General features: G+C 41.0%; 3 protein-coding genes across 7 annotated transcripts; 1 reads left to right on the top strand and 2 right to left on the bottom strand.

Annotated features, from left to right (window-relative positions):
* Positions 1–1,673: 1,673 nt before the first annotated feature.
* Positions 1,674–3,471, bottom strand: crybb1l1 (crystallin, beta B1, like 1). 2 transcript variants are annotated; one of them, XM_028008558.1, is made up of 6 exons: positions 3,313–3,471; positions 3,122–3,219; positions 2,915–3,033; positions 2,681–2,813; positions 2,448–2,590; positions 2,189–2,360 (listed from the first exon to the last, which is right to left on the bottom strand). In XM_028008558.1, exons 2-6 carry the CDS (start codon positions 3,212–3,214, stop codon positions 2,189–2,191), a joined length of 660 nt encoding a protein of 219 aa, XP_027864359.1. In that variant the 5' UTR covers positions 3,215–3,219; positions 3,313–3,471. The 2 variants fall into 2 exon arrangements, with proteins under 2 accessions (XP_027864360.1, XP_027864359.1); XM_028008559.1 differs by lacking the exon at positions 3,313–3,471 and having other exon boundaries at positions 1,674–2,360; positions 3,122–3,214.
* A 3,685-nt stretch (positions 3,472–7,156) lies between these two features.
* On the top strand, positions 7,157–9,359 carry cryba1l1 (crystallin, beta A1, like 1). 3 transcript variants are annotated; one of them, XM_028008560.1, is made up of 6 exons: positions 7,157–7,266; positions 7,492–7,574; positions 7,705–7,823; positions 8,268–8,409; positions 8,489–8,631; positions 8,743–8,890. In XM_028008560.1, exons 2-6 carry the CDS (start codon positions 7,500–7,502, stop codon positions 8,888–8,890), a joined length of 627 nt encoding a protein of 208 aa, XP_027864361.1. In that variant the 5' UTR covers positions 7,157–7,266; positions 7,492–7,499. The 3 variants fall into 3 exon arrangements, with proteins under 3 accessions (XP_027864361.1, XP_027864363.1, XP_027864362.1); XM_028008562.1 differs by having other exon boundaries at positions 7,196–7,266; positions 7,495–7,574; XM_028008561.1 differs by lacking the exon at positions 7,157–7,266 and having other exon boundaries at positions 7,500–7,574; positions 8,743–9,359.
* LOC114138967 (uncharacterized) lies at positions 9,081–17,194 on the bottom strand. Of its 2 annotated transcripts, XM_028008537.1 has the most exons (7): positions 16,747–17,194; positions 15,865–15,978; positions 14,273–15,528; positions 13,655–13,739; positions 12,615–13,579; positions 11,945–12,049; positions 9,081–10,847 (listed from the first exon to the last, which is right to left on the bottom strand). In XM_028008537.1, the coding sequence occupies exons 2-7, from the start codon at positions 15,965–15,967 to the stop codon at positions 10,578–10,580; spliced, it is 2,784 nt and encodes a 927-aa protein (XP_027864338.1). In that variant the 5' UTR covers positions 15,968–15,978; positions 16,747–17,194; the 3' UTR covers positions 9,081–10,577. The 2 variants fall into 2 exon arrangements, with proteins under 2 accessions (XP_027864338.1, XP_027864337.1); XM_028008536.1 differs by having other exon boundaries at positions 12,615–13,739.
* Between the last annotated feature and the right edge of the window lie 6,464 nt (positions 17,195–23,658).

Below are 23,658 nucleotides of genomic sequence, written 5' to 3'. Positions count from 1 at the left end.
ATTTTAGCATAAAAATTCACACAACCACCTAAAGCATTTAGTTGAGGTGTTTCTGTCATTTCTATGGTAACGTGTATAAAGTCCTTTACCTCGGCATACAAAGTACTTCTACGAACATTTGTGCAAGAGTGAGTTGATCTCAGTGGATCCCAGATTGGCACCATGATGGGACGCCACCTGTGCTCTAAGTATAATCCTAAAATGCCATGACTACTAAATATTCTGCACTAGACTCGTGTGGTATTATAACAGGTTGGGAATTACAGCAACACAGCCATCAAGTGTTAAGCCAGATAAAAATCAGTGGGGTCAGCAGATGTTGGGGTGGATAGTGTGCAGAGGTCACCAACTTTCTGCAGAGTAAACAGCTACAGACCTCCAAACTTAATGTGGATTCAGTTTAGCTCAGGAACAGCGTGTAGAGACCCCTTCCTGTTTCAACAGGAGTATTTACCGTTCACAAAACAAGCTCCATAAAGACACAGTAACCTGCACAGAGTCCTGTCCTCAAACTGATTACACCTTTGGGATGAATTAGAACTGGGATGACAAGCAGGCCTTCCTGCCCAACATCAGTGTTTAACCTCACAAATGCTGCTATGGAAATATGATGAAAATCTTTCTTAAGCACACGCCGACACCTGGTGGAAAGGCTTTCTAGAGAAATCAAAGCAGCTGTAGCAGCGTAAGTTGGGTCAACATCATATCAGTGTGATGAAATCTGTATCTATAAATGTTTATAAATGCCTATTTTAATAAATAAATCTCATTTAAACTTTAATATGCATTAATGTGCGCAGCGGAAATTGTCTCATCACTACAGCAGAAGCTAACATCTACAGCCGACATCTCTGCTCTTGGTGGTTCAGTCAAGCATCATCAAGCAAAATGAAAGACGCTTTTGGATTGAGCGTCATTAAGCCTTTAATGTATCATTCAGTTCATTGAACAGGAAGTTTATTGCAGATGAGAAAATATGTTACGGAATAATAATTTGTGTTCAATCATAAAAATGAACTCTCCCAAAGTAAAAGTGTGTCAATTTAATAAAGCACCACTTTCACAAAACAAAACATGTTTAAAACAATATGTGTATAAGTAACTTACTGACAATTTAATACTTCATCTTTAAAAGTAGTGCAATAATTATTACTATTACTAGACAACTAGGACTGAAATTACAAAAAATGCATTAAAAATATGCTTAGTGCTAACTGAATTTCTGTCAATAAACATAAATTATCTAAAGGGTGAGACAATTCATTCATGCTACATTTATTTTTCTAATTTAATCATGATTCTTTTATTGTAATTTTTTCATTCATTGGATTTATTTGTTTGACATTTTTGCACGATCTTCATTACAAAGGCCTGTCATCAGCCAAAGCCAGTGATTCCAGTAGGCTATACACCATTATATCAGATGATTGGCAGCACTGGGGTTTGAACCTGTTTCCTCTGCTTCTCTATAAACTACAATGTTTTTACTGACCATTGTGTGACTGGGAAATGTTTAAAATCTGATTCTGCACAGCATCATCCAAACCACAAAGCTTGGTTATGTATGTAAAAGCTTTAACACCAACATAACCCAGCTGTGATGTTGCTCATTTTGTCTGTTCGGTTTCGTTATTATTACTACTGTTTTTTAATAAGTAACAACAGCAAAAATCTTTGAAATCAAAGTTTTTCTTTTTATTGAAAACTTGGCCAAGATTCTGTACAGCAGAGAGGGTTTGTAAAGCATAGGGGCAAGAGGAGACAGTGGCAGAGGGGGCTCCGGGGGACTCAGTTTCCCATGGTGCATCATATCCTGAGCCGAGAATCGTGTGTAAAACATCAAGAGGTACTGAGTTTCCTCTCTGGTATCTCAGAGGACTGTGGAGGGGGTTTGAACTGAGAGTTTTAAAAAGGGGGAAGCAAAGTGCAGCCCAGAGGGGAGAAAGAGAGAAGTAGAGACAGAGAGGGATGGAGGGTGGATCTGGTTTTTTTACTGGTCCAGCTGGTCGTTCCACAGAGGTCTCGTCTCTGATCGGGGGGACAAACTTGACCTTCTCCTTTCACTCCGTTAGATCACAGACCTTCGAGAGGCACTGAGATGAAGACGTCAGACATCTCTCCCCCGCTCCCTTTTCCTCCGCCCCTCTCCCTCACTAACGCTCTTTCTCTTTCTCTCCTTCCCTGAGCCTCACTTGCTGGCCATGGTGTAGCAGCCGTGTGGGTGCCACTGCATGTCACGGATACGCCTCACGGACTGGAACTGGGGGTAGCGGGCGCCATACTCATTGAAGTGCCTGTAGTCGCCCTTCTCCAGCAGATACTGGCTGCCGCGGTATCCAGGGAACTGGTATCCCACCCAGCTGGGAAGAGGAGCGGGAAGGGAAGATGGGTGATTAAAGCTGGGATTTTTGTTTTCCAGATTTTCTCTTCGGTAGTTTAGTACTCACGTTCCACAGCCGACCATGATGCTGCCCACTCTGTCTGTGAAGCCGTAGGAGAACAGGCTGGGAACGTCGTCGTCCATGATCTCCATCTTGCGGCCCTTGAACTCTCCCACCTCATACAGGCAGATCTTGTGCTTCTCGGGGTCCTGAGGGTGAAAACATTGAGAAAATTAAAGCTCTTGGATCTTAATGAAAACAAAATGACATCAGTGGAAGTTTTTTTTTCCTTTTTGTACCATTCTGACAGGCCTGAAGGACAGCAGGTAGTCATTCCTCTGGCAGTTGCTCCAGGAGTCCCAGCGGGGATACTCGCCCTTCTCCAGAATGTACATCTCACCGCAGAAGTTCATCTGCTCAAATCCAACGAAGCTGCAGGAAACACAGAGTCAGGAGACATCAATGCAACAATTTAGGCAAAACAAAAAAACAAAAAAAACCACTTAAATGTATGCACACTGCCTGAAACTTACGGTCCACACTCAATGCGCAGGGAACGCACGCGGTCCATGCCCATCTCACACACATTCATGCACTCATTGACGATCTCGATCATGCGACCCTGGAAGTTCTCCTGATCGAACACGTACATCTGGGAGACACAGAACCACAAAGGAACTCACTGGTTATGTGATCATTAGTTTATGTTAGAGAGGGGAAGCTCAGTGAGGGCTGCAAACCTTGTAGGACATCATCCCCATCTCAGACTTCTTGCCCTGGACGGCCTTGCCGTCAGTCTGGGAGGAAGTCTTGGCCTTATCTCCAGTGGACATGATTGCTGAATAATAATTTTAAAAAAGAAAATTTATAAAATAGGATTGGAGTGAAGATACAGAAAGGACTGGACTTCCAGGTGTGCAGTGTACCTTACCTGTCTATGTGTGTGATGCCTGCGCCGAGCCTCACTCAGAGTGTGTGCGGCTCGGAGAGCGCCCCTCGCTTTTATATGCTGGCGCCCACAGGAGGAGGATTAGGCAGAGAGAAACAAACCTGCTGAGGTCAGAGCGGGGGGACAAAAGAAACCCCTCATCATCAGAGGGGGACGGGCAGAGAGGTGGGACAGAAGGAGGGGACGGGACGACAAATGTAGTGTAGCTGCCATCACTTAAAGTATCATATTTGTAATATTTGATTATTTTATCGCCCTGTTGTTATCAGCATGTCCCAGACAATAAATGGTGCTAGTCTGACTGCGACTGACTTTGAACAATGCAGTTTAAATATGAATTATAACCAATGTGAGAGCATGTAATTAGTGGAGATTGTGTATAAGAATTTTTTTTTTCAAAGAAAGTTTGAAAATGCAAGGAAAAATACTTATTTTAGGTCACAAAATTGATTCTTTAGTTATCCAATCCAGTTGTTTAGTAGATTTGTTTCTCCGGCTGATCTTGAACTTTTCAGCTCCCTGCTTTAAATACTGCAGCAGCAGAGACTTGGCATCCAGTCAGGAACGTCAGTGGGAAAATTCAGAACTATTGTTCTGCATAAGAAGAAAAATAACCCAAATAGGAGCAGGCAACATTTTTAGTGCTTGTTTGAGTAGCAGCTTCACCTTTTTACAGCCTTTCCCATACTAACAACTGTTTCTTTTTTTTTTTTATTTTTTTTTTTTTAAAGGTTTTATTGGCTCTAGCGGCCTTTATTTGATAGTTACTTGACAGGAAAGTGGGTAATGAGAGAAGGGGGAAGACATGCGGCAAAGGTCGCCAGGCCGGGAATCGAACCTGCGACAGCCGCAACGAAGACTAAGGCCTCCTTATGTGGGTTGTGCTTAACCCCTGCGCCACCACAGCACATCCCACTAACAACTGTTTCACCAATACAATCAGAACTACAGAATATTATTTTAAAGCAACAATAAATAAAACGATCCCACAGCTTTTCAAGCAATGTTTTAAGAGTTTTACATTTTTTGCTTTTCTAATGTCTTGCAACAGCTAGCTGTGCTACAGTGCAAATAATCAAATAAATCATCAGCATATAAATGTGTCCTTGATCTGTCAGAGATCTATAAATTACCTGACATTATTTTTTGACAAGAAATCAAACAATGCAAACAGATACTCTCGTTTCAGATCTATGTCATCAAGCAGGATATATATTTTTGCAGTCTTCTTCGCAAACCAATATAAAAAACTTGAGTGTCATTTTCCACAGCTCTTTAGGCTTTGGTCATCATTCTAAACAACTGGTTCAAAATTGTTTTAATCATTGAATTGATATTTCCAAATTAAGATTACAGGTGTCAAATAATGAGCTTGAAATGACAACTCATGCTTTTGTCTAATTTTGTTTGGACTATTGTTACAGTCTTTTTATATGTCTTAGAAATACAGATCAGACTGTGTGCAATGTGGCAACAAGACTGTTAACAAGGACAAATATCAGGGAGCACATTACCACTGTTCTGGCCTCCTTACTTACTCCGTTTATTTACTACATGGTGCAGTTTTAAAGTATTGGTCCTGACATTCAGGGCACTTCAGCCCCTGAATATTCTCAGATTTTATTACAGCCTTACTGTTCTTCTCGGACTTTAAGATCACCTGATCAGAGGTTGTTGGTGATTCATTTTAAAACTGGCGGCGATTGGGCTATTCAGGCCTTAAAGCTCTGTAGCTCTGTACTTTTGTCCCTGTGCTGCATGAACCCGAGTGACTCCTCCAGGAAGCAGCCGAAGACATTGTTATTCTGACAAGCTTTTAACCAGACTGATAGTTTTTATGTCACTTTATATTCTTGTTTGTCTTTGTGAAACACTTTGATTTTAATGTCTGTGATAGCTGCTATAAATGTTACTTACTTATACTAAAAAGAGGATTTCAGCTTTGCTATTTTTATTTCTGTCTTTTATAGCACTGCTTGCTAAAGTTAGGGTAGAGACCCAAATATGGTCAAACTCAGCAAGAGTGAAGTTCTAAATTACAAATTAGATTTTTTGGAGGCTTATTTATATTACTTCAAGTGCAGTGCTGATCTAAAGGTACTTAGATCAAAAAGTAAATAGCAGCTGCACTTTCTTTAGAAACACAGCTAAACACATAAACACGGAGCCAGTAGTAAAATCTATGGCATGAAAAACAGCCAGAGAGTACATAGCAGAGTTGGTAGCAGCAATAGTTCCTCCTATTGCTTTGTCTGGGAGAGACGAGGTTAACACAGAAAGACAGGGGCAGGTGTATCAACTATAGAAAGAGAAATCCAGGCAGGGGTCAACACAAAGACAGGGTCAGGTGTAACATAGAAGTTACGCCTGTTATTTCTAATGAGAAGGAGGAGGAACATTTCAGAGTAAGGAAACATTCAGTTCAGTTTATCCTCCAGCAGCCCAAGTCTATAGCAGAATAACTACAGTGAAAATTCAGGATAGCATCAGTCACTCAAATTAAAACCTTTATCAAACAGGACAGTTTTAATTCTAGTCTTGGTGTTTCGCCTCATGGACAGAAACTGGGAGCTGGAGACACAGAGGAAGAGTCTGATAACTGAGAGATCTGTCTCCCATTCTCCTTTTATAAACTCAAAGAACTGCCAAAGAACCTGCAGTCTGAGATGAAACACTCAGATTTCTATCCACATAATGAAGCATTATTATTATTACTACTATTAAGGGCTTTTTATGTAAAAAGAAGGATTTTGAATTCTAACCTGAATTTAAATAGTTGCCAATGAAGAAAAGTGAAAATAAGAGAAATGTGATCTATTTTAAATCTCACATAATTCTCCTTAAATGCTTTTAACTTAATTTGTGCTCCTATTCTTTTCTGTTTTAATAACCATTATAGTATTTTTTTAAAAGGTTTATTGGCTCTAGTGGCCTTTATTTGATAGTTAATTGACAGGAAAGCTGGTAATGAGAGAAGGGGAAGGACATGCGGTAAGGGTCGCCAGGCAGGGAATCGAACCTGTGACGGCCGCGACGAACTAAGGCCTCCATACATGGGTTGTGCTTAACCCGCATCACCACAGAACACCCCATAATAGTATTTTTAATCATTACATGACAATTCATTCAATGAATTTATTCATTCTTCTGTAGCCCAGAAATTTAGATCTCTTGGTGCTTTTTACAACAAAGCCTCAGCAACAAAAATAAAAAGATTGGATGCAAAAATGTGCAGACACATAATAAGAAAAGATGAATATCAAATTAAAAACATATTTTATTTGTTTTTGTTTACTTGAGACCAAACCAAATCATTCTAACTTCTAACTTGTGCTTTACGTCCAGCTGTGGGATCCAGACCCCAACTTTGGGAACCACTGTGCTAATAAACCGCAATGAGATATCCAAACCAGACACCTTCACCAATTAATGCGCGTGAGCGGTAGCGCCTGCAGACTTTAAAATCTGAATCAGAAAATATGACTTTTACCTTCTCTGTAACACTTCTATATATTAGCTCAGACCTTCACAGATGTCGTTCTGTGTGCCACCTTAATCCCCGACATTCTCCACCCCGATCCCCGCCCTTTGTGCCCGGCAGGGCGCTGGACTGCTGACCGGGGTCCGAACATACCGGAGCGCCTTTTGTTCTCCAGCCTCAGGGGAACTATAGGATCTGCTGAGCTGGTCGATGCGGCAGGACAACAGCGTGCAGCGGTCACAGAGGGTCGCCGGGGTGCGCGCCTCGCCGGCTCTGCCGTGCCATGTGGACATTTTAACAGGAGCGCATAGAGAGACGCGGGCGCGCCCCGGTGAGCGCGCCTCCCGCCGACCCGTCGGTATAAAACTGAAGCGCCAGGTTCTCTCAAAGCTCTACGCGAGGCAGGCGGTAGGCGCGTATCACTCCCGAGCTCTTCCAATAAAGTGCCAGTCTAGGTAAGGTAATCTCTGCTCTGTCAGCTCGGGGTCGCTCTCACTCTCAAACCCAGAAGCACTTTTACTGCAACCAGAGCCCAGACGTCCTCCAATTGACACTTTTTAGTAACAATCAATAGACGCAATATAGATTCTCAAATGAAAACCACCGTAATTTATTCAAGGAAGAGATAATCTAAAAATAAGATATTAATTATTTTGCATTATTTCCCTGTCCTCAATCAGGAGTCAAGATGTACAAAACTACAAGGTCCCCAATGATGCAGCCTTTGGTCAACTCAGGAATGGGCATGGCTCCTTTCTTCAAGGTAATCTCTGGTCCTCTGTACACAAACAGAAAAAAAAAAAATCTGACATAACTTTTATTATGATCTATTAATTTTGTGCTCAGAGTAAAGGAGAGCCAACCAGGTTAGAGAACTTGCTCTGTCTCCTCAGGTGACTGTGTTCGAGCAGGAGCATTTCCAAGGAAAATGCCTGGAGTTCACCTCTGAATGCTGCAACATCCAGGAGTGCGGAATGGACACCATCCGCTCCATCAGGGTGGAGAGCGGAGCGTAAGTCTCTTAAGGCTTAAATCGATTTTTTTGGAGTGACAGTAACAAGCTGCACTAGTTGAATTTAGCCAAAACAATATCTTTATGTACAATATATTGCATCAAAACTGTTATTGCAACTTTAATATTTGCAAAATTGCAAACTGCAATGGAGTGTGTGGATGCAGTATTTATATTTCAGGTAGAATGCATCCAAACTCTGCTTATCTATAACATACTTGGCCAGTTTGGTGAAGCTTCACTGCTGTTTATGGCCACAGCTAACATAGATCTTAATGACTGAAATCATTGCGAGCGGCAGGGGCTGGTAATGGAAAAGAAAGAGCCTTCAAGTTAGGAAGATCTGGGTGAATCACAATTGATATCAGTTTAATAACTTCTGCTTTCCAACAAGGCAACAGAGAGCCCTCTCATAAGCTGGTCTGTCTCTGTCTTTGTGTGAAGCTGGGTGGGCTTCGAGCACCACGACTTCCAGGGTCAGCAGTTCATTATGGAGAGGGGAGAGTACCCCCACTGGGATGCGTACAGTGGAAATATCTCCTACCATGTGGAGCGTCTTATGTCTTTCCGCCCCATCTACTGCGCTGTGAGTACATCGTCCTCACCTTGTCCAGCCGACTAACTGAGAACGCGAGGACATGATCGGTCTCTGTGCTCTCATCCAGTCCCACCAGAGCAGCCGCATGATCATTTTCGAGAGGGAGAACTTTATGGGCCGCAACGCAGAGCTCTGCGACGACTACCCCTCTCTGCAGGCCATGGGCTGGATGATGCCTGAGGTCGGCTCCATGCACGTGCAGTGCGGCGCGTAAGTCTAGCTCAAAACGCTCCTCAGGATCTACATAGATTGTCTCAGCACAAAGTTGTCGATCTGTTACTCTCTTTGACCCTGTACTGTCCTGTTGATGTCCACATGCAGCTTCGTGTGCTACCAGTTCCCTGGCTACAGGGGTCAGCAGTACATCATGGAGTGTGAGAGACACAGTGGAGACTACCAGCACTGGAGGAACTGGGGCTCTCACTGCCAGACCCCTCAGATCCAGTCCATTAGACGCATTCAGCACTGAGAGGAGAATGGGCTGAGATTGAGGCCAAGCAGTTCCTCTCCCCCATACCCAAAACCCCCTTTTCTCCTTCTCTTCCCATCCCCTCGCTCCTCTTCTTCCTCTTGACTTGAGCCGCCCCAACCTGACAACACCGCACAACGACCCAGAGCCGCTGCCAGAGTGTGATAAGAGACAATATCGCACTGTTAAAGCACAGGGAATTACACACTTCACACACATGCTGACATTAATGATGCTCAGTGTCTTTTTATTTGGTTTAAAGGCTCCTCCACGCATCAGGCACACACCTGAGCTGTATTCTAACCCGATCTCAGCGGAGAGGACAGGAAATCGATCAGACAGGTGTGAAACCTGGAGACCCAGGGAATAATCCCCTCTGCTGAATGAAGCAGAGGTGCAGCTCAAATGTGTTGTTTGTGTGAAGGAAACCGATCCACAGGCTGATTACTAATAAAGTCATTTTACTTCACGTGTTTTTGTTTTATTCCTTCCCTCTTCCCTCAAACGACATGGCAATTATTTAAACAAAGGATAAATTATTTCAGATGGCTTTAATGTGGGCGAATCATTGAAAACAATGCAAAAAGAGAAAAAAACTAAGATATGAATGCAAACTTAGAATCTATCGGATGAAAAGGTTAAACTAAACGGGCCAAAAAAAGCAAACTTTAGAAGATATAATCAAAAGTTTTAACATTTCAGGTGCAAACAGAAGCATTTATTCAGCAATTTTCCAACATATTACCAAACAAACGTCAATCTCTTTTATTTGGATTTTAGCGTATGTGACATGACATTTAAAAGATTTGAAGGGAAAATGTTAAGTTTTTGGAAACAAAATTTTAAAAAGTGTTTTTGTGCATATAGTCAGCCCATGACAGCGGCGGTTCTTGCATGAACATTGCCCTGGGCGAGCCGTTCGTCCCGTCACTCCCCCACTAGAGACAGAAACAGTTCCAGTTTATGAAAACGTTACACCCCCAACTGGAGCTGCTAAACATGGCGCTCAGAAACTAATTGAAATGAAGATGCAACAGAATTATTTACGTTTCATCCCACATGGGAAAAGTGCGACAAACAAGACTTATTTACCAATTTTCAGCTGCAAGCAGGCAGCGCCTGTCAACACAAGGGGGCGCCAGTTCCCAATTTAATGCAAATCCATCTAGAAATTTGGAAACTTGTTCAGATGCACCTCACAGATAGAGAAGTCGGTTTCTATTACTTTCTAAAGTCATTCTAGTCAGATGCCCATATAAAGAAAAACTGTACATTCCCCTGAGTCACAACTTTGTGAAACATTTAACATTTTTCTAATTTTACTTTATGAAACAGATCAATTTCAGTCTCATCAGAATAAGGACATCTGTGAAGAGCAATTTTCAAGTGTTGCTACAGATACTTAGCTGGCTGCAGGCCTGGACTTTGACTAGGCCATGCTACGACATGAAAATGCTGTAAACCAGAAGACTCCATTCTTCAAACACTGCTTTGTAACTTTTAAAAATATCCCTGATCTTACACATCTGAATCTGATTGCTGAACATATTTACAACTAAGATAAAATACCTCTTACCCTTTGGTTTAAAACCCTCCAAACGGTTTTGTTGACAGCTAAAACAAACGGAACAGCCACAAATTAGCTGTGAAAACCTGTAAACCTATGAAAATAACTAACTTCTTTGAATCAGATCTCAACATCAATTTCTTCCTCTGAGGAGTCTGTCCAGGTTATGGTGACAGGTTCAGGGGCTGGCCCCATACCTCCAACCACATCTACATCATCCTCCACAATGACTGTTTCACATGTTTCCGTCTCAGAGTTGCTCTTTGAAGTTGTTGTACTCTCAACATGAGATGAACTAAGAAGATTTCCATTTTTCTTCGGCCTGCCATGCCTTCGTTTTGGTGGTGTTGTTGTCTGTACAGGATCCTCCTCCAGAAAAGGCAAAAGGTTCTGAAAAACAATGACACAAAGTTAATTTTCTCAAAGATTTTGCTTCATGTAGTTTGGCAGTGGTTCCATTTATCCTTAAAAGCAGGTGAACTAGCAGTGCTCGTCAACAGATGGTGTCATGTTACTGTGAAGTCTGGTCTATACAACCCCGAAATGAAACCTTACCAGCAAGATTCTGCCCATACTATTTTCCAAGAGAGTTTACCAATGTTATCTTGGCAACCGCTTATATTTCATCCTCAGCTGTTGTTGACAATGTATGTGAAGTCATCAATTCAGTTGTTGTTAAGCTACAGACACCAACACCCAATGCATTTGTGGCGGTATCTAATAATTTTAATCATGTGTCACTTTCTGCTACACTGACAAGGATTCATATTTTTCCAAAACAAGAAACTTAGATCAGTCTTATGTTTCTCTAGGTGGAATATAATCCCCTTGTTCAGAGGCAACCTATTAAGAAGAGAGCTGTGAGAAAGTGATTACAGGAAGCTGAAGAAGGCCTGCAGGTTGTTTTGAGGATACAGATTGGATTGCTCTGTGCACATAGAGGATATCAATGCCATGACTCAGTGTGTGACTAACTATATAATCTTCTGTGTGGACAACCCTATCCCCACCATAAACCTTGGATCACCAGTGACCCAAAGGGACAAGAAGAAAAACCTTCAGGGAGGAAATCAGGGAAATATTGAGGAGTATACTGAAAGCCCTCAAAATCAAAATTATACCCAAATTAATAAGTCTGCAAGTAAACCTGTAACTGCAAATCAGTGGTGCTTCTTCACAACCTAATAATACCCAGGCTTTCCCTCAGTGTATTATAAGCCTGGCGGGCCACCATGCTTTATTTGTGCCCCCACCAGGCTTAGAATTTTTAATTTATTAGTTTATTTTAATGATTGCCTTTTTTAAGACAATAATTATCAAATGATGGTTTCAAATTTCCTGTCAATTTTAAACAATTTTATTTCAAAAACATGGCGGGTGGCTGGAGGACTGCCTTAGCCCCCTTGAGCACCGGGCTTAGCAAGTTTCCCGGGGGAAACTCTGAATACCAGAAGTTAATTTGTCTTACCATAAAGGTTCTCGCTCACCTGGATTTGTGGATCCCTAAATCTGCTCCTGACTGGGTAGAACTTTGTGACAAAGTGCCTTCTGAAACGGCCAAAATGGGATTTTTTCTTTAATGGTGGTGGACTCTGCAGGAAATATTGCACACCAAAAGTAAGAGTTGACACATTTTCTGCGAGAGCCATTGTCAGGTTTTAGCTTTGTCCAACTCATTGAATTCCTAAAAGGTTGTGATAGTAGAGTGGCGATATGTTCATCTTACACATTGAACACACTCTAACAGTCGATACAGGGATTTGTTAGCTGCTGCAAAATACACATTAGGTCATCTTTCACAATTTTTAATAGGAATCTCTTACTCTTATGTAATACTCTAAAATTTTTGGAGAAATTGAGCTTTGGGTTTAAATTAGCTTTTAGTGATAATTCTTAGAATAAACAGAATTAAATCTGAAATATATCACTGTGTCATACATCTATATAAGTTTTACTGTTTGAAGTGAATTATTTAAATAAAATTAAATGGTATTCCAGTATACAGTGATGATCTAGTTTTGCCTATAGCTGCTTTTTAGTGAGACAGACTATCATCTTCAGTTAGCTGCCATTTTTACTCTATTTGAATTACTTGGTCCTCTTCAGAAACACTGAAAATTTCGAAAAACATTAGCAGACTGCAGATAGTTTAGTCACCTTTTCCTCACAGTTGTTTCCCTGCAGCGCCTCTCTGACTGACAGCAAGTTGTCTCTGGCCAGTTTTACCACCGGTGTATGCTGCAGCTGCTTCTCCTGCTGTTGCTGACCCGACGTGGCCTTTGAGTTCAGTGGCGGTGCCAGCTTCTTCACCTTTCTCTTCTCTAATGAAAACAGATACGTGTTTGCCCTCCTTCTCTTTGGCCTCCTTGCTTGTTTGATGGATTTGGAGTTTCTAGAGGAAACATCCTGGGTGTCTGGTAGTCCGGTATAACCCCTCTGTACACCAGGTGTTTGAGAACACCTGGTGTACAGGTGTTCACCAGGTGTTGAACAATTGGTGAACACCACCTTCTCTACACCTTCGCTGTAGAGAAGGTGTGTGAGGGGTTTCCGCTGGGTGTTCGCTCCCCCTCCGCCTTGCTGCGCCTCCTGACTCTGGTCCTCCTCAAACATGTTTCCATGTCTCCTTGGCTCCTTCTTGGCCAGCTCCAGCTCCTCCCTCAATCTACAGTGATTGACTATGCGCTGTAGAGAAGGTGTGTGAGGGGTTTCTTCGTGAATCTTGGCTGTTTCGTGTTTCCTCTGGAAAGCGACTGGCTGTCTGGCTTCTGGAGAGCTCTCAACGAGCGTCTCGTTCTCCTTCCTGGTGTTATTGCTTTCATCAGGCTGCTCAAATGATTGGATTAAGTTATCCAGAATGTCATTCAGCTCCCCCTCACATTGCTGCTGCAGCACTGGCATCTCAGAGCTGCTAATCTGGGCCTGGTGTTTGTTTTGGATAGCAGAGTTGCCAGAAGTGTCGCTGCCTGTTGAAAGACACTGTGAAAGAGGAGCTTTGTTGTTTGGTAAGATGTCCAGATCCTGAAAGACCTCCTCCAACAAACGATCGATGTGCTCAGGCTCGTCCTCATGAGGCGGAGGAGCTGGAGGAGCAAACTGCGGGCTGTAGAGATGGGATGGTGCTGCGGAAACATATGATGCAGCATGAGAACACATCGGTCGAATGGAGGGACTGGAAGACATTAAACTAGGCCCACTGTAGAGGTTGTTGGATGGATCAGAGTGGTAATCTAGTGTTGGCTGGTTCCTGCAGATTTGATCCGTGCCAATAGGAAGACCGGCCTGGAATCAGAGAGAGAAAACTCCAATTATGACGCAAAAAAATCCAAATATTCTGTTAAACCACATACACCCTGAAGAAAAATGTTATAAAAAAAGGCAAATTTAATCTTAAGAGTAATCTGTTGAAACAGGAATGTGTGTTATTAGGTTTGCTGTGTTTTATTTAATATATTTTGTGGTTTCTGACCTGTAAAAAGTGCTATATAAATAAAGTTGATTTACTTACTTAAGAAAGATACATTCTAACTGTAGATCAGCTTCAGTTCAACTTCACAAAATGTTTCCCCATAAAAAAATGTCTAAGCAATGAAGCGCTCTGATTGGTTTTCAGTCCAAGTGATTCACAGAACGGGCACTGAAGTGTGAAGACAGTTTGATAAAACACTGTTCGCTCTGGCTCCAGAATATCTATTAGGGCTGGGCGATAAATTTAATCGACGAATCAATTTCTTTTGTTTTCGAAGATTTCATTTTAGAAAAATCAGGATTTTTTTTTCTAGTGTGCATAATTCTGAGTGGTTATATTCCCTCACCTTGGCAACCTGCTGTGTGGTTTTTCTTCTCCCCCGCTGGGTGTTCGCTCCCCCTCCACCTTGCTGCGCCTCCTGACTCTGGTCCTCCTCAAACACATTTCCACGTCTCCTTGGCTTCTTCTTGGCCGGCTCCAGCTCCTCCCTGGTCTTTTGGTGCAACCTCCTACCTACAGCGCCCCCACCCTGACCTGCTCTGGGCGTCCTCACCCTCCACCTGTGCAGGAACAGTTTCTGCAGTTTGCCCACCCCAATCTCCTGCACATCCACTTTCTGAGTGAACGCGCCTCGCCCCCTCCCTCCAGCCCTCCTTCTGGGTCTCCTGGTCCTCTCCTGTCCGCTCTTGGCTGCCTGGGCACCCCTTGGCCTCCTCCCTGCCCACCCCCTGCGAGGGCTCTCCCTCTTCTCCGGGTTCAGGAAGTGGTTGATGAATCCCACGATGTTTCCCTCAAACTGCTCCAAACTCTTTCCTTCCCACTCCTCTGGGTTAAGGTCGGCCCAGCAGCTCTGAGAATCAGCCACACAGGGAGCCGTCTGGGTGGAGAAATGAGGAAGAGGAGCAGGAAGAGGAGCAGGAAGAGGCGCGTACTGTGGCGTCATTTTGGCGACAGATGTGCTTCCAGGTGTGGTGGATTCCTGCAGACAGCCTGGTGGAGCAGAGGTGTACTGCAGCGTTTGGTTTTTTTCAGGTGGATAGATGAGCGTGACAAGCTGATGAGAATCTGTCTGTCCTAAACTCTGGAGGACGCTCATGTCGATGGTCTCATAGGGGACCACTGAGGGGACAGGAGGACATGAGTTGACAAGCTGTTCCTCAGTTTGAGTCCACATGTCTCTTCCTCCACCTGACACCTCCGTGTCTTTCCACAGATAGGTGGACCCATCCCTCACCTCTCTCCTCCATCTGACCAGCCTCCCCTCCTGCTCCTCTGTACTCTGTGGCTCCGTTTGGACCCCTACCTCCGTGTACTGCTCTGTCCCTCCACCAAACCTTCCTCTGCTCTTCGTCACCTCCACCAAGTCGCTGATGCCGAGCTTGGCTGCAGCGTAAATGGCCTCCTGCTTCTCGTCCTCCCCCTCCCCAGCCATCTCTCCGGAGTAAAGGAGCCGGATGATGTGCAGCAGGGTGCAGGCGCCCAGTGCCTGGAACTCCAGGAGACGGCTCTGCCCAGAAGGGGGCGCCGGTGAGGACGACAGAGCCGAGGAGATGTGAGGGCTGATGGCTGACAGAATGCAACTGTGTGCTGGGACTGAAACACCTGATGGTGAAAAGATTAACATAAAAACCATTTAAACAATATGCATTAGAAAAATAAAGAAATTCCTTTAAATTTGATCTTGTTCTTCAGTCACATTGAGCAAGAAAGCAGTAAAAGTGCAAAGAAAACTTCAAAAAACAGCTTGGAAAATTAATAACAAAGACCCATTTACAACATATTACAATAATTTCTGCTCCACTACATGAAAAACCTAAGCAATATATAAATTTGCACATATTGCTTGCAAATATTTGACCCACACGTAATTATCAGTAGCAACCTTGTATAAATTATCAACAAAAATGAATTTGTACTCATTTGTGAGTGAGTTTATACCTCCAGCTTTGAGCAAAGTGTCACAGAACTGGCTGCACTGTTGTTGTCTCTGTAGCTCAGCGAGGAGGAGGGCTTCGAAGCCCGGTTTCTGGTAGCACCACATTTCTCCATCCACTTCAAAGCAGGAGTCAAAAGGCGCAGAATAAAGGTGAATCAGACCAGAAGATAACAAAAGCATGTTTTTTTAATTCATAACAGAAAGACTCGATTATCTGAATCTTTTCATTTCCATAAAAACCCACCTGAAAATCACTTAAAATAAATTCATCACAGAATTTTTTTAAAGTCAATAAAAGTAATAAATGTTTTGTATACTGTATTATATAAAAACAGAAATCACTCGTTTAGGTAACTTTATTTTTCACGTTGTGTGTTTTTGTATTTAAAAAAACACACTTAACGTGTATTGTATTTTATATTTTGTATAAAATAGTATTATAAACATAATTATCCTATTTATTTGAACGCACTGGTAATTATGAGACTGGAAACCAGTCTTAGGCAACCATTTAAACATAAAATAATTTGACTTCAGTTTTCCTCTTCAACTTCAATTTGCTTTATTATTTAATTATATCAGTTAATTTCATCACTTTTAGGCAGATATATAATGGGGTCCGGACTCAAAGGCAAGTCACGTGGATCAAGCACACCTGCGTTTAGCATTACAAACTTTTTGCAGGCTAACTAAAAAAAAAAAAACTGTCCAAAATAAGCATATTTAATCGGTCCTGGCAGTCCAGCTGCTAGTTACCACTTCAAACACACCATAATATACAGTCTAATAACTTTAATGAGTTTTATTACGAAAAACAAACTCTATGCTAGCTAAATGGCTATACAGTAAAACGCGCGCAGGTGTCGGACACTGTCGGTACTTACCGTCTTAAAGGGCCCTAAAATGATTTCTGAAGTCCAAAAATTAAAAAAAATATATTTCATATACATAACACGAACGCATGAATTGAATCTTTCTTCTCTTTTTTTATTTCCGTCTGAATAAAAGAGGTAGAGGCCAGCCACGGGTCATTTTGGTGGTCACTATCAAAGCGGGATGGGCAACGAGGCAGCAGTTTGCCGCTACGCCACCAGATGGCGACAGTGACTCTAAACAATGACCAAAACCGAACTCAAATGGTTGGGAAACCAAAGAGTGAAAATAAAGCCAAGAGGGTTTCTGTACGTACTTCCAGTTTCTTTTGTAAATCAAAACAAAGCGATGAAATCCAATTTTGACTGGATTTTGAGATTTCTGTTGATTTGCAATTAAAATAGGATTGCATTTGTTGTCTACTTTTACTCAAAAATAAGGAAGTGTTTTATATTCACCTTTTTTTAATCTTAGTGTGATTGTAAATTACTCTTACTCTTATTACAACAACAACAAATATTATTCCTCTTGGACGTAGTGCCTAAAACAAAGGAAATTAAATCATCAGTGACCCCTCACACCCCCACCATGGACTGTTCTCCCTGCTGCCCTCTGGAAAGAGGTTCCGCAGCATCCTGTGCAGGTCCACCAGGTTTCGAAACAGCTTTTTCCCACTTGCCATCAGACTGCTGAACTCTTAACTGGACTGCACTTAAAATCTGGTCTCCACTTTATACCTTGCACATGTACAGAGCTAAATAACTTATATTTTACTGTCATTCCTGCACTTTATATTCTATATTTATATTTATATTCATATTTTATACTGTATTTTATTTTATTCTGGAGTAACCTCACAACATTGAAAGCTCAAAACACTGTCCTGAGCCGTATGCAACGAAATTTCGTTCTGTATACACCCTGTGCATGCAAAATGACAATAAAGTCAGTCTAAGTCTAAGTCTAAAGTTAAAGAATTATCCGAAGAAAATTAAAGAAAAGAGAGAGAAACAGGGGTTAGCACTGAAAAAAGACATGCAAATATTAAATATTTAAGGCCAAACCTTAGAAATTCAAACTAAGGATTAAATTAATTAATTAATTAATTAATTAATTAGAAATTAAACTATTCTAACTAAGAAAAATCTAAATACAATAATACCATTTTCCTTTAAATCATATTTTTGTAGATCTTATAAATTATAAATACTTTCATGACACGATAAAAGGTTTGAATTAAATTTAGAAATAGAATTGAAAAGAATTACAGATTTATTATATTTCCCCTGTTATTTTTCAAAAGATTTTATTTCTATAAGAAAAAAAGCTACATTTCCAATGATTTTATTTGAAAATGTAATCTCTCTCTTTGTAAAATCAGAAACTTATAAACCAGATGCTTTATAAAGTTAATTTGAATTTCACTACACCTCGGAACGGTTCAGACAAGACCTATAAAATTAAGACATCACTTAAATGGTATCTTTCTCACAACACAAAGTAGGGCAAAAAATCAAAAAGCAACAAAATATATCCTAATATACAGAAAAACAAGAACAGTTGAAGAACAAAGTCACTGACATGATTTAGTCTGGATTACAAAGTAATTTATAAGACTTTTGGACTCCATCGAACCAAAGGTTCGATGGAAACCAAAACTGTGGTTTCCAGAAGTTATCATTCAGATCACAAAATAACCCAGAAAAACTTCTAACGCCCTGCAGGCTTCACTAGCCTTCACCAGTATTCAAAACTGAACATTAAAAAAAATGTTTGGCCAAAAATGGCTCCAAAAAAACAAACAAACAACAAACCCCACAAATATCTGTCTCATATCACCCAGTAAATATCTTTATGATAACAAAAACCTTTAGGAAAATACTTTCTAAACTGATGTCAGTCGTGAAACTTTATGAAACCGGTTTCTTTTTTCAAAATGTCCCATTTCATCTGGAGTAAAAATAAAATAGCATATGAGAAAAAAGATGATCATACTGGCTGTGGGAGCAGTGGGAGGTTCTGGGGCTGCTTTACTGCTTCAGGACCTGGTTGATGAAAAGGTGAACTCCTCTTTCGCTTTCATGTTGAAGGAAAATGTCCAATTATTAGTTTGTGATCTTAAACTCAAAATAACCAAGATCACGATAACTACACTAAATCTGATTGATATGTTATAGCATAACCATAAAAAGGCATTTAATGTGGAGATACCCTTCATTGTTGATGAATTAAAGCAATTCTGCAGTGAAAAGTGGACCCAAGTTCCTCCACAAAGATGTAAAGACACATTTCCAGTTATTGTGTGATGGCATCTGTTTGAGAGTAACAGAAACAGTGAACACATTATGCAGGAAGTTACTTTTTCACTTGATTTTGGATCAGACAGAAAAATAAAAACAGAAGACGTCTTCAAAGGAACAAAAAACATTTTCTGGAATTTGCAACAAAGAGCAGCATGTGCATTTTTTTCTCCTCTGTTTCCTCCTAAAAAATGCATAAGGCATAATGGTGACTCCAAGAGCCTCCATTAGTTACAAAACATCATGCAGAATTATAAGCCGAGTCCAGACACAGCATGATAACAAGATTTACGAGATTCAATTTCATTCTTCTGAAATCATTTGTTTCAACCTTGGTGTCATAACAAACTATTGAGAAAAAGCCTAAGTCATGTTATTATATAAAAACCACATAATCTCTCTGTGTTTGACAGCAAGCAGTAGAACAGGTGTTAAAACAAACAAGAATAAACAGGCCACTGCTTGTTTACGTGTTAACGATGGCTCCGACAAAGACAGGACTCTTGCTTCCTAAGAGGTACAGTATGTTTTTTGGGCATGCAACTCGTTCATCTGCCCATTGAGCCTTTTCCTAAGCAGATTAAAAAAAGACGGTGAGCCCCCAGCAGTCCTCACAGTTATGAGTAGGTTGTTTGCGTGCTGAGCCATGGAGATGGTAACACAACACAGGCATTTTGGTACTAAAACAACAAGTGTTGAAATGTTCCTGAGCGCAACCAGCTCAAATTTCTAATGAGCTTTAACATCTTTCAGACTGAAACACTGGCATACATTTTTAAAAATGTATATTTTAGGGTGTTATATTTCTAGTAGTTAATACTGTAGATGTTACTGTGATAATAAAATGCTAGAGCTGATAGAAGCGAACAATCTCTATAAAACAAAACAAAAAACTACTGGCTCAGTTAAGTAACTGACTTGGCAGTATATTTGGTTAAACATGTTTATTTTTTTTATAAAACTCATATTTTCCACCTCTTTTGGCATAAAACAATCTCATCATCAGGAAAGAGACACAGTTAGCAATAATTCTGCTTGATCATTGAGTATCTGAAGAAAACACCCCCATATGATGTAATAGTTTATTCTTGGAAAACTCTTGCTCAGTTCTGACAGTAAGTGTTGATTGGGAGAATATTAGTCATTTCCTCTTATCAACCTACAGATCCTTACCCAGAAGTCATTTCTACTAGATCAACACCTTTAATTAACTCGCTGACATTGTTTTAATTTTAGAAATCGGATTTAATTTCTTGGTGACTGTACCCAGACGCATCAACGGAGGCCCAAACCATTATTCTCCCATTTCATATTTTCCACAGATGTGACACAAAACGTTACACAAACAACAAGATCAGATTTTGGTCTTATCCCTCCAGTCAGTATTTGGAACATTCTTCGGTTACGTCGAACCGGAAAGAAGCATCTTCTCCAGTTTACGATGTATCGTTGAGTCTGAGCACACCGTTAAGGACTTGGACAAAGGACGGGGAGGGGACCGCGGTGAAAACCTTTGTAGGGGACGGAGGCTCTTGCGGAGGAGTTGGTCGCGGCCATCGCTCATAAAACTTGACAAAGAAGAGCGGGTCTTTGAAGGGCCCTCCATAGATGATAGCCTGCATCAGATAGACGAGGGCCACAACCATGAAGCTGATGAGGAAGAAGGGGAGGAAGGGCCTCAAGTGGTGCCAGGCAACACCGACTCCATAGCTGAGGCCGCTGAGCCCACTCTGGTGGCCAGTGTGGGTTGTGTGACGGGAGGAGTCTGGGGCAGGAGTGTTATCCAAAGACTCCTCAGGTGAATTTGAAAAGGACGAAGAGGGGCCCTCGGATGAATCCATGGGTTGTCCTGCAATACAAGTCCCTTCTTTGCACCCAAACCGATACTGTAGGTACTCACATTACTCCCCGGAAAAAAAATAAAAAAAGAAACAGCCAGTGAGATTATGAAGAAGTAAGGATGAAGCCAAACTTAATCTCCCCTGTGCTGAGGTTCCTCTGACGTGGACTCCTGCTGTGATTAATCCAAAGATAAAATCCCTCAAAAAACCAGTCCTTCGTCTCCCGTCCTGCAGGCCTCCCAGTCGAATCCCCCCCCCTCAGATAAGCTGCGCACTGACATTAAATGTTCCTCCTTCTCTTTGAGCTCCGGACAGACCGAGAGGAATCAAAGAGCAGCAGGGAAGCCATAAATAGATTTGACACCCAATGACAGGACACGTGTAAGGAAGGGTGCTGCTACTTTTGGTGATCTCGGTTTTAACGGCTGCGTGTGTGCCAAGAGAACAGGTTAAAATATTACACACATGTACGTACACAGGGTGGCTTTCAGAGACCTGGTCACACATGCAGGTCAGAAATGTGCTTGCACCAGTGAGAGGACCTTAATGTTTCTCACTTGTTTATTACAGTTCTAATAATACAGCTTTGACTAAAGAGTTCTTACATTAAAACAGGTGCAGCTGGAGGATTTTACAGCTAGTAAAAACTTTATAGAGTCTCAAAGCTCTGTTAAAACGCTATCATTTACTTATTTGGTGTATTTTAAACCCAGCAGTTAAAAATATAATTTGTCTTAAGAAGATGTCAACAGGATGGCAACATTTAAAGTGTCTTGTAAAAGTGTTTTTCACATTTTATCGTCTTACAGCCACAAACATGAATGTACATCATTGGGGTTTTTATCATGGAAATAAAGCATTACTGTGAGGTGAATTTTAGATTTGTTTTACAAATAAAATGTGAAAAGTTTGGTCATTCATTTTTGTTAAGTATGCAGGAATGAACGTTTGGATCGACCTTTTCTTGCTCTCACAGCTGAAGGTCTTTGCAGATGTGGAAACCAACATTTTTCTCCATCCTTGCTAAAATATTTTAAGCTCAGTTAATTAAAGTGTCTGTCATCCTAACCCAATAATATGCTTTGCTCAAAAGAAATCCATTGTAGCTCTGACTGCATGTTTAAGGCCATTGTCCTGCTGAAAGGTGAAACCTCCTGCAATCTCAATCTCTAACCTCCAGTGAAGTTTGGAGTTTGAAATCCAATCCAATCTCAAGTCTAGTGAAGCTTTTCTTTCATGATTACCCTGTATTTAGTTTTTCTTCTTGTCATTACATGGTGTTTTTTTTTTTAATTTTGAATGAATGCCAAAAAGCTTAACAGTTCAGGTGAAATTTTTAGTCTCAAAGTTTGAAATATTTATGGTTTTATAACCGAACCTTGTTTGTCTCACAACTTCAACCCTGACCAGCCAGCTGCGCTCACCGGTCTCTAACACTCACAGAAGACCTGTATTTTTGAAATTTATTTATACAAACATACATGTATTTGAAAGATACATATTCCTCTTCCTTCAACTTCACATTTACATATTTGTGTTGATCTATCACATAAAATCCCAATAAGGGACATTTTTTGTGGTTGTAACGAGACACAGGGTGAAAAGAGTATAAATATGGTTGCAAACACTATATAGTTTACCACTTCAATAGTAAAATGTTCAGAGGAGGCAAGTACAGCTGAAAAGGGACAACGTGTTCCTACAAGGGTGAAGCACATCGTACTCGATGCTGAAGAAGAGTAAAAACTAGGTCAAATTCAAACTTCTGTTTTTAGACAGGGGGAAACTTCAAACTCTGTTATGCTGCTAAAAGACACAGTGAGCAATCCGATCTTTGGCTCTGTTGAATCATAGCCGGTAAAATTAAATTAAATCTGGCTCACTGGCTGATTTAACAAATCCTATAGCCTGACTAATGCTAAAACCATTTACAGTCGGCTATGCACTTCCAAAGCCCCCTCGTGATCCAGCAGCTGCCTTTCGAATGTGCCACATACTGAAAACGACAAGACAAGTACTGGAGCGCAACCCTAAAGCACAAAATCATGTCAATATGTAACAGGAGACAACAGAAAAGTTGAGGATGTCAGCACTTCAGTCTTCTGCTGCTTTGTTGTGAACATGTTCAATGTGTTTGATGCAGGAGCTGTGAGAGTAGAAACGAGACTCGCTCAAAGGCAAATCTTCTTTCTGGATTAGAAAGCTTTGATAATTAGTTAATCCATGAAGTAAACTTCAAAAGACTTCACAGAGCAAACTGATTTTAGGGAGAGAAGATCAGACAGGGTCAAGTTTTAGTGTTTGCAACTTGCCCCAACGAGTGCCAGGGGATGAAATTACCAAGACACACCGGCTCTTTAATTAGAAATGTTTGGTGACAGAAGTTTCCCACTTATCTCATGTAGGGAAGTTATAACCTAGATTAAATATCTACACAGCAAAAAAAAAAAAAAAAATCTAAAGAAACTTAATCTGAAAGGTCAATTGTCAGTCAGGGGGTCAAAGAAATGAATATGTTACAAAAGTAGCATCTTGTTTCTGATACAAAATAAAGGCAGACAATTTTCAAAACAATGTAAAAAAAAAAGCAAAAAGGTTTTACATTTTAATTAATCATACATTTAAAAGAGCAGAACTATGAATTTTTCGTACCCGAGTATGCTTTTGATGAGGGAATAACATGAATAACATTGCTTTTACATAAATTTCACAATACTCACTTGAAATTGAAAGAATATATTCAAACTAGTCTAATAGAATCAAGATCATTATCAAAATTGAT

Source organism: Xiphophorus couchianus, chromosome 23 (genome assembly GCF_001444195.1).
Source record: "Xiphophorus couchianus chromosome 23, X_couchianus-1.0, whole genome shotgun sequence".
Taxonomy (NCBI): domain Eukaryota; kingdom Metazoa; phylum Chordata; class Actinopteri; order Cyprinodontiformes; family Poeciliidae; genus Xiphophorus; species Xiphophorus couchianus.
The sequence above is the reverse complement of the archived record's forward strand: the minus strand, read 5'-3'. Positions and strand labels throughout refer to the sequence as shown.